Source organism: Setaria viridis, chromosome 2 (assembly GCF_005286985.2).
Source record: "Setaria viridis chromosome 2, Setaria_viridis_v4.0, whole genome shotgun sequence".
Classification (NCBI taxonomy): Eukaryota; Viridiplantae; Streptophyta; class Magnoliopsida; order Poales; family Poaceae; genus Setaria; species Setaria viridis.
Window position 1 is genome coordinate 37072406 of NC_048264.2, and position 10634 is coordinate 37083039.

A 10634-nucleotide genomic window follows, 5' to 3' on the forward strand; every position below is an offset into this window, starting at 1 on the left:
CTTAAAAGGCATTATTGACTAATACAAATAATGGGAGATTGAAAATGAGACCTTTCTTGTTTAGGTGATTGCCTCATGTGGGGTTATTATTTCCAGAGACAAATCACTTGCCTCATAATCCCTTATGATCTCACCAATCTTCTTAGTCCTTCTTGCTTAACAAAGTAATGCTTATCTGGTATGTACGTAATAAATATAATAGTACCCTCTCAAGTTGGAAGCTAATAAGGTTTAATGAAACGCATGCACATGTATAATTTGGTACACACTTATTTTCTGTGGTACCAACTAAAGCACATGTGGTCATGCTTTAAATTTCCAACCATAATTCTTATCTTTCGAAGTGATTATTGTAATGTTTTCACTTAATGGGGCAAGTACCTCTGTCTTAGTGAGACGTTCTAATCTCCCCCTCGAAATGCGGATTCATTAGCAAAGTAAGCCGCATTTTGATGAACTATCATTAATCCACTTATAAAGGAAAATCTAAGAGTTAGCATGTTTAGTGTTCCCAATAATGCAATATAGAGAGAAGGAAAGAATGTTTCTCCATATAACAGGATCAGGTTTTATTAGCGGAATTGAGGATGAAGGTATAACTTAATGCTGATGGAAATCTTATAACAGCTTCAATATTATCCTCTTGTCTGTATGTAACTTCAAGACATATATTAGACCGTTTTTATTATTCCTAAGGAAATTTTGACAACATGTTCATAATGTTGCCAACTTTACTCAAAACACACATCCAATGTAATCAGCTAGGGTTCATTTTCTCAATATGTGCTTTGTGATTGAAATGAACTCAAAACTTTTATAGATTTCCTATGTCCCAACTAATTATTGTCAGAGAGCTTTATCCAAGATGGGAATTCCTACCCTAGATCCTAACATATCGTTGAGGGACATACATTTAGGCTGCTCCTGCTAATCATATGGTAAATAATTCATTGGATTCTTATCAATGTACTAAATACCAAAACTTTTCTAATGAGAGCTCGTACTCATGTGCACAATTAATTATATCCTTAAGAAATAATGTACTAAAATTTAGATACTATTACTCAATACTTTCTCACAGTGCTTATGTACCACTGCCTTAGTGTCATGAATTTTTCTCTTATTCAATCCCTCAACCTTATGAATATTTATTTTCCTTATTTTCCATGAGCATAGGCTCAGGCCCTTTGTCAATTTCCTTTAAGAGCCACATTTTGAATGTGAACACACGGTAGTTCACTGTTTTGACTCTATCAAAAATAGCTAATAGGTGAGGAGGCAACAACATTAAAACTAATAATCTTAATATTATGGTATTATGCGGGATGGAAGTTTCTACTTTCCTCAGCGGTACTCCTTAAACAATACCCTTTAGCTACAAGTGGAGTAAAATCTTGTCATTTTGTGGAAAGAGACGTTCCACTTTCCCTTTCGAAAATGTGGTATGCCACAATTCGGTGATTTCTCATGATTCTTATATTCCACTTTATCTTATAATCATGTTGGCAATATTAATTTATTTTAGACTTAGCCAACTCCTTTTATTTGAACACACATTTCTTTTCTTTGAACTAGATCATTGTCCACTCTTGCTCTAGGAGTAACAACTTAGCGCAGTGAACTCAAAAGTCCTAATCAATACTATGTGTGCTTAAACAATTTGTCCTAGGGATTGCTCCTCCATATCCTTATTAGCATGAACATAGAAGCTATACTTCTTTAATCAGATTGCTCCCATTGGGCATTGGATGAGAAAATCGTTGGATTTTCTTCATCATTCCAAATTTGTGAAGACTTTTCTAATGAGATTCAAATTTGTGTGTATGGATAATAATCTCATTCTTATTGCTTATAGGGTATTGAAAATAGACAAAAACTTATGGTTGAATAGGATATTACATCATGATAGAAAACTTATGCGAATAACAATATACCATGATAGAAAACCACTTTAGTTATATTTACATCATGCTGATGCTAAAACTTAACAATTCTACTTCGCATCACCGTTGGGCAGAAAATGAAGAAGAAATAAATAATAATAATAATAATAATAATAATAATAATAATAATAATAATAATAATAATAATTGCCTGACTTATGAACTACCTATGAAAAGGACTAGTTCACTAGTAGAGATGACAAATAATTACAAACAACTTTGATCACTATGTAATCATGAGCCATCATAAGTTCTTGGGAATAACATTATATCTCTAATTAGAACTTCTCGTTGATTCCATCCCAATTAGAGACATTTAAAACACACCTTACTATTACTTATAATGGATAATAAATGTGCTACTAGGAAATCCTAAAAATAACATTATTATATTTCTAACTAAAATTTCTCTAACCAAAATTTCTCATTGGTCCCATTTTAGTTAGAACATACTTAATCATAACAGAATCTTAATGCGGAAGCATAAAACTTATAGCGGAAGTGTAAGTTTTGAATCGTTAAACGCAAATAATGCACAAAACTTAAAACTTGCTTAGCGTAGCCTCTTTCTTAACTTGAACTTATATTAAACAAAGGCATTTTAATATTAAATTGATTTTGCCCCACCGTTGGGCAGGAGAAAACAAATTAAAATAGCTGAGAATAATTTTGCATCATCATTGGGCAGAAGCAAAATAAATTAAACTAAACAATCATCGACAAGCAATTAATAACATCGTTGGTCCGAAATTGATTGTGTGTCTAAGAATTACATCGAATAATTTTTAATAAATCTCACATTAGCTTAGAATATCATTACATAAAGTAATTTGTGTAATTATGCAACTTAGACATTTAATTAGCATAATTAAACAACTCATAGAAAATATAAACTCAAAATATTAAATGTAAAGGCAAAACTTCTACGGGCCGAGAAAACTTCATATCAAACTTAAACTTCAATTCAGCCCGCAGCGCCCATGGCTCACGCGTGCTCAGCTCTCCTCAAGCGGCCCATTTTCCCTTCCGGGTCAAGCACAACTAGCAACTCAGCACGGCTCGGCCTAGCTCACAGCCCAAGATTGCCCACCGGCCTACACGGCGCTGAGCTGCGAGCGACGATAGCTAATGGATGGGCCGCCAATTCGGCCCAACACCGCTCGCCACCCGCCTGGGCTCTAATGCTGCTAACTTCCTGCCTCCATCTGGACCGTCCACTCCAGATGGACGACTCAGCGCCTTCCTGGGGGATCAACCCCCCTCCCCGAGCGCCGCCCCCCCTCCCCGGAACCCTAGCTCATTTCTCCTCCCTTCCTCTCGCCTCCGCGCCATTGCTCTCCTTCGACATCTCGGTATCGCCCGTCGCCGTGCTAGCTGAAGCGTGACACCTACGCCTTGCACCACCACGGGCCCTCTCGCTGGCACCGTGTGCGATTGAGTCGCGCGCAGTTCCGTTGAGGGGCTTCGCTGGGGTGCTCTCATGGCGGGCACGGCGGGCGAAGGCACATTGAGTCAGTGCTGCGGCCTCAAGGTGATGACGACGGTGGTGGCCGCAGGCCATCCTCAAGCCTCACTGTGTTGTCTGGATCTCCACGCGGCTGGACCCGCGTCGCGCCTGGTTCGCGCGGAACAACCTTCTGTCCTGGGCTCAGGTCGTGGACCGACACGGCTCGTCAGAGAAGGGTGTCGGCGTCCACTCGTGGCGGGTGTCGGCGTCCACTCGTGGCGGCAACATCATGCCACGGACGACCGTCAGTGGGAACCAGAGGTAGGTTTCTCTTATCCTCGGGTTAGGGTTTCTTGATGGATAAAATTTGGGGATTTCTCATGGGATTTTGGGGATTTGATGATGGGATTCAATTTCGCCTTCTCCCCTCCTTCTAAATGCTTATGCGCATGTCAATTTAAAGAATCGAGGAGTAATTGCGCAGGATTTAGGGAATTCAGTGCGAACTTGGGGAGGAACTGATGAACCCTAACCCTAATTTCTGAAATTAATCATTAACAGGGCTTACTTAACTTAAATTAACCATGAATTAACCTTAATAAGGCACTGATAGGCATGATTAAGATCTAATCTGGTATTTTCTTGACTTAACAGATCAAGGATAGACTTAAAACTTTGAACTCAAGCATAAAACCAAAGTAGATTAAGGTTGATTGCACATGAAAACGCACTTAAAACTTACAGTGTAGATCAAGAGGCATACTAACCAGCACTACTCAATCTAATAGTGCTAATTTTGCATCTAATCACGCATAAACTTGAACAGTGTAGATGCATTGCCAATTGCTCACTTAATCCTAATCTAAACAGAATCTTAGGGCTCATGATTAGGCTAAATCAGCTCTGATACCAAATGTAGGAAAATAACATGACTGATTCTCAGGATCTAATAACCTAATAACATGAACACCTAAGAATTCAATTAATTAAGGACTTAATGGCACTTACTTGTAGATCAGTAGATGTCCCTAGGGCTGCTGATGTCCCCGTACCTGCTTGAGGAAATAGGCGTGGCAACTTCGGGTGGAGAACACCATCATGGAAGGATAGTGGTTGACGCAGATCATCTAGTCCGTGCCCATACCGAGATGATTAGCTTAATCTCGTTGGGACAAGGGTTCCCTTCTTATAGTACAACCCATCCTAGGGACCAGGTCATTCGTTAGGTTTGTTACCCCAAGCAACGCAACGTGTTAGGGACCAGGCCATTAGTTAGATTTATTACCCCAAGCAACATGGGTGGCTGTTAACCCCTAAGGACTCGATCCTCTTTGATTAAGCCAAGATCAGTTCCAACAGAACCACCTCGCCACAGAATCAACAAATGAAATCTGTCCTAAAAATACATTACTCGTAGTTACAGCCTTAGTGGTATACCAGCAAACCAGATAGGAGCACACAGTGAAAAATTATAGCTGCAGGAGCAGCACCATCAATTATACAAACAGAAGAAATGCGGCACTAACAACTACTGCTAAGTGCTAACCATCCATCTAAATGATGGCAAATCATGCTTTTGTCACTGTTCGCGAATCACCATCGGCCTCGCCAAAAAACTGCGATTGTACATGCACCATCCCTCCATGTTGATCAAAGCCATTGCCGAAACATACATGAGGCCTCTAGGTGAATGACTGTGCCACGGAGGAAGTGGTGACCAGACCAGAGAGCAGACCGACAAGAGTGCCACTGTTGTAAGTGCTGGACTCCGTCTGTAGAGCATTGTCCCGAGAGTCGACGAAAGTGTCATTCTGGAATGGTCCACCCACCAGGGCGCCCATTGCAACATTTGGGTTTGGATCGGGTGAATGGAGATACTGGAATCCTTTGCAGCCTGTTTTCGCATCTGCGGGGATCGACGCTCCTCTGTGATGTACTTGCTGTGGATAGACGCTCCCATATCCAACAAGGTAGCTAAGCTTCATAGGGTTGTCTCCCAAGATGTAATTGGCCTGGCATACAACATGACAACATAAATTAGAAACTTAAAAGGCACCTTTTGATTTACCGTGTAGTTTGTAAATCATAGGAACCAACAAATGTCATGAAACTACATGCCCATCTCGAATATTAGAATTTTAGTATCTCCTAAGGTTTGAAATAGCGCACCTGTGATGCAGCAAAATTGCGTATATCAGTAGGGCTGTAGTACTTTCCACTGCACTGCACCGCCGCAGTCTGTGTTGAGAGCATGTAGTCACTGTAAACAATAGCTAGAAATGCAGCATTTGTGGCATGCTGGAGAGAATTCCACCCACTAATCCAGATCAACCCTCCTGCAAAAGATTACACTGATATGATGAAACTGCACACATACTCTACAGATTCTGTTTTGGACAAAAATCATAGAGTTCTCCAGTGTACTAATCATGTAAAAAGGGGAACTTTAACATCACAACAAGGTGAGTGTCCTCTTTGTATTGCCTGGTAATATCAAAGAGCAGAGGTACTACAATGTACCTCCAGTTCTACTAGCAGTGGCTTGCGGGGAATCTGGAATTAGACCACAAATGACAGATTCTGCAGTATCTCTATACGACTTTAACCCCTCATTTTCAGCATTAGATATCTGTTTGGAGCCAAAGAAATTTAGTCTAGACAGAAGGACCTGCACAGAATAGACAAAGTGCACTTTAAGTTCTTGTACTTTAATGAAGAGAGGATTATAAGGATATGAAAGGAAGATCAGATAAGCAACTCCGATCCTGAAATGCAAATTAACTCAGTTTAGTCTAAACGAACCTGTGTGCCTGGATTTTTGTCATCCCAACTGAACCATGTTGGCCTTCCCCAATCAGCATAAGTTTTTCCATTCTGTACAGTTACATAACTGAGGTATGTCTGGTCTCCTGTGGCATGATAGAGCCAACTTGCTGCCCATAGAAGTTCATCAACATAACTAGTGGAATTATAGAAGTCTTGGAGCTTTGGATAGCTGTCACTTGAAAGGCCTCTATAAGTATCAGCAAAAGTAAATAGCTTCTGGGCATGTTGAAGAAGCACATCAGAATATGTAGTATCACTGGATTTGAAGACCATTGAAGCTGCTGCCATAGCAGCTGCGGCCTCAGCAGCAACGTCTGATCCAGGAGATTTCTTGTTAATCTGTGTGAGTGGTCTTTTCTCAGTCATTGTTTCCGGCCTTTCCCAGCAATTGTGGTCCAGATCAGGATCGCCAACCTAGTAAAACAATCCTCAAAAAGTTGGTTACCATTTAGACAAAAATGAAAACGGTATGTCTGTTGCATTGCAATATTGCTAAAAAAACATAATATGCTACTCAGATCTGAACCCGACCTAGCCCACCCAAATTATAATTTCTTGGAATACTCAAACAAACAAATTGGATGTATACCAGTGCATACATCACAATTTTATTAGGGGAATGAGATAGATTCTTATATATTATGATTCAGGTATCACACATTCACACCTTACATGTTACATTTGAACACATATTGCAATTGCATGCACCCACTGCGCCCTTCCCTCAAGGGTCTACAAACTACATGCTCCAGCTTCATCCCAACTCCTGATATAGGACCATAGGACTGCCACCACATGTACAAGTCATCAATTTCCCTTCAGCTATCAGACAAAATAAAAGGAAATGGGACAATGGGCTCCCTGTCCCAATCAATAGCCAAGGATCACAACAAATGCGATCAGTTTAAGCATATCACACAGACAATAAAGTACCTACCAACTATTAGGTGTCTGGACCATGACATCTGACCTGGGTTATTGCTTCCTGACCAACCAAACTTTTGCCTCAACTGAAAATCTAAAATGCCATCAGGCCCCAATATACCCATACTTCAAGCAAATGGCATACCCATACTATACAAGAACCATAAGGGTGCAGGACAAGATGGGATCAATTTTTAATTAAATATAGCTCGTAATTCGTAAATCATATGCTTAAAGGACATCCAAGTGATCTAAACAAATAAAAAGCAAGTCTAACCTGAATATATAACACATTGTCAGAAGGATGTGCAGCGATAAGGAAATCTGTAATCCACTTGAGCGCATCGAGTGCAGGGTCCAGTTGCTTCGCCGCGCTCATCTGATCCCCATATTCCAGAACCGACCAGGCAAGCACAGTCGCAGTGAACGCCATCGGGAAGGTGAACTTCATATGATCCCCAGCATCATACATTCCCTTGGAAAGATCCAGCCCCGCTTCCTTCCCATCGGTCAGCGCCGAGTCCCCACGCCACGGGATCTGGTTGTTCTCCAGCTTCCCCGCTGCACAGAAGCAATAGAACGGGCCAGGATTTCGGTTAGAGCAGTAGCAAAGTCTTTACCACAATTTTGCTAATTCAAGATTCGAGGCACAGAATTAGACATTGGAGCCACCAAGGCACCAATTTGATATCAAATTCAGCAACCCATAAATCAAAGCGGCCAATTTGGCAGCACAAGAAGAATGTTCAAGTGAGATGCGGGAGGCCACACTGTCCAACAACTTCAAAACAGCCCGAGAAAGGAGCAAATTCAACGGCCGCGGGATTTGGTGAAGCAATTCTCACTCAACGAGTCAAAACCATCATGAAAAGGTAAATGGAATCAGTGAAATTCTAGCAGACTACCAATTTCCCTAGTGGGAATCATTGGCGAAATTCCAGACATTGAATCCAAAAGAATGAGTCAATGGCCAGCCTTGCCACCTTCAAACATGGAGACGCCCGCATCTACTGAAGCAAACATGTTCAGCGGCGGCAAAGCCTCGCCACACAGGCGCCAAGCCAGCGAGTCGCGAGAGCATTGCATTGGTTAAGTAAGTAAGCAAGTCGGGCTACTCACACTTCTGGACCTGGAAGAACTGGAGCGCGACCCCGAGCGCGTCGCCGTACTTGGAGTCGATGGCCCCCGGCGGCCCCGGCACGGGGAGCGGCTTGAGGTGTTTGCCCCCTCCCCCGGGCTTGCGCTTCATGATGGCGAACATCGCCGCCGTGGCCACCAGCGCCGCAATCAGCGCCACGATCAGCCACCCGCAGCACCCGCGCGTGTACTTGGACCCCATCCCCGCCGCCTCCTATCGCATTCGCCGGCCGGCCGCCTCCCCCAAGTGTCCCGCTGCCTGGGGGGTGGAGTCGAGACCTCGGCTCCCGCTGCAGCAGCCCGCCGCCGCCGCCGCGTTCCGGCAGCTCGGGAGACGGCAGGGCGTTTCGGCGGATGGGCTGCTCGTCGCTTGGCTCGTGGGCTGGGCGGGTTGGTTGGTAGGCGCGGTGTGCGGACTTGGGGGGGTGGTGGGGAGGCGGAGTAATAAGGAACTGTCGGGCGCACCGTCGCGGAGGAGTGAGGGTGAAGCCTTGGGGTCGCTGTCCCTGGGCCCGCGCGGGCATGATTGGCGCGGTGGGCCAGCGGTGGCAGTGAGGGGGAGTGGGTGGGGGTGATGTGGGTGTGGCGAGTGGTGAGGCGTCCGGCACCGACAGGAGAACGGCCGCGTCGGCCCGGGAGGAGGGATCCTCTGTGATGTGAGAGTGACCGCGAGAGCGTGACCCGTGCGTGGCGTTGCACGGCGGCGAGGCGAGCCGGGGAGGAGCATGAGTGTCCTGAAAGCTAGCCAGCTAGCCGCAGGCGCACGGTGCCCTGTCCTGTATTGCCGTGGCCTTCCACGCGCAGCAAACAGCGACTGGTTATCTCGAGCTAACTGTGCCGCGCGAGCTGCCACGGCTGCATCAGTCGGGTGCGAAATGCTAATGGCCTGACCTGATCAGTCTGAACCTGATCCGATCATGGGTTGCTACTAACACTGTAACAGCACCAGAAAGGCTAATGACCCGCCACATCTCTGGGACGCCCGTAGTCGTCATCCTCCACGGGATGACAGGATCGTACCTTCATCCAGAAGCTTTGCATCGTCGCATGTTCTGAATTATCCGGGGTGCTAGAATGAATATTATCGCCAGGTGTGGCAGTGTGATTATTCTGACGGCACAGTCGGCAGCACCTAGAGCAACGGGATCTCAGATCGTCATGTACCACAAATAACACATGATTGCAGCCTGGACCATAATTCTGCTAGGTGAGTGTGAGGTGGGTCGTTGGCGTGTGATTACAGGGATCGATGGGCTGTAACGCCCGTCCGCGTAGCTGCCCCGCGGTCCAATCCGCCACGGTTAGCGCTGGACTGGCGACGGCGACTCGTGTGATGGGCCAGACGATTTTTTCTTCCCCACTCTGCCTTCATGACGGGATGCATGTGCCTTTGGATCAGAGCGTTCGGCCCCAAAGGAACTTCGAATCCCTTCTGAAATGTTAGCTTGCATTGCTCACTAGCATCAAAACTTTCAGCAGTGCTCATTTAACAGGACAGCAGTTCGCCAAAAAAAAAAAAGGACAGCAGAGTGCCACTATTGTTTCCCAGTTGACTTGCGTATGAGCTAATCCCGCGGCATCTGAGCAAGGTCCACGCGGTGAGGTTTGCAAACGGTAGCCGATTCGCGTGACGACTGACACGTGACATACTCTTTCTACCTAGGCATGTGGGACGATATATCTCCCGTGCTATAGCCGGTGATTCGGCAGCTGAATGTAGCATAGGCAGCAGTACAGGAAACTCCGTTTGAGCGAAGCGAAGCATCTCCAACAGGAAGCAGACTATTACACATCGCGACTAAATTTTTAAGTGAATCCACATAACCAAAAAGTGATTCTGGTTATATGGCGTTCCTCTCTTTTCAACTGTAACGGAGGTGCGTGATAATTTGATATGTCGACCCGTCTTTAAAAAGTAGCCTAGCTAGTGTGGTGACAGTGAGCTTGCACGGAATATCCTCAATGTTTATGAGGGATGATCGTCCACAGCCCCCATGTTATCCAACATGCACGTCTCAGGTTGGCAGATTTTGGGATGAATGAACTCAACTGCTGGGCACTAGCTGCGGGTAAAAGGAACATTGGCCAATAGATTCTAAAGTTAGAGAAGCTTGAAATGTTGCGGTGCTTTGCACACGTTCAATAAATAAAAACATATCTTTTTTGAAATGAATAAATAAAAACATATTGGATTTATAGAATTTTAATCAAGAAGATGATCATAATTTTTATCATGGAAGAGTTTGTTTCTCACGGATGGTACATGTAGGTAAATTAGTGGCACCAGTCACTCCGATCCCCTTGGGATGGAGAGGATGAAAATATGATTCTTGTCCTCATTAGGACTCCCTCCATCC

At 44.4% G+C, this 10634-nt stretch overlaps 1 protein-coding gene across 1 annotated transcript; it reads right to left on the minus strand.

The window, feature by feature from the left end:
• Positions 1-4690: 4690 nt before the first annotated feature.
• On the minus strand, positions 4691-8698 carry LOC117845312 (endoglucanase 24). Its single transcript, XM_034726309.2, has 6 exons — positions 8260-8698; positions 7418-7701; positions 6193-6630; positions 5911-6058; positions 5560-5726; positions 4691-5402 (listed from the first exon to the last, which is right to left on the minus strand). Exons 1-6 carry the CDS (start codon positions 8477-8479, stop codon positions 5073-5075), a joined length of 1587 nt encoding a protein of 528 aa, XP_034582200.1. The 5' UTR covers positions 8480-8698; the 3' UTR covers positions 4691-5072.
• Positions 8699-10634: the final 1936 nt, after the last annotated feature.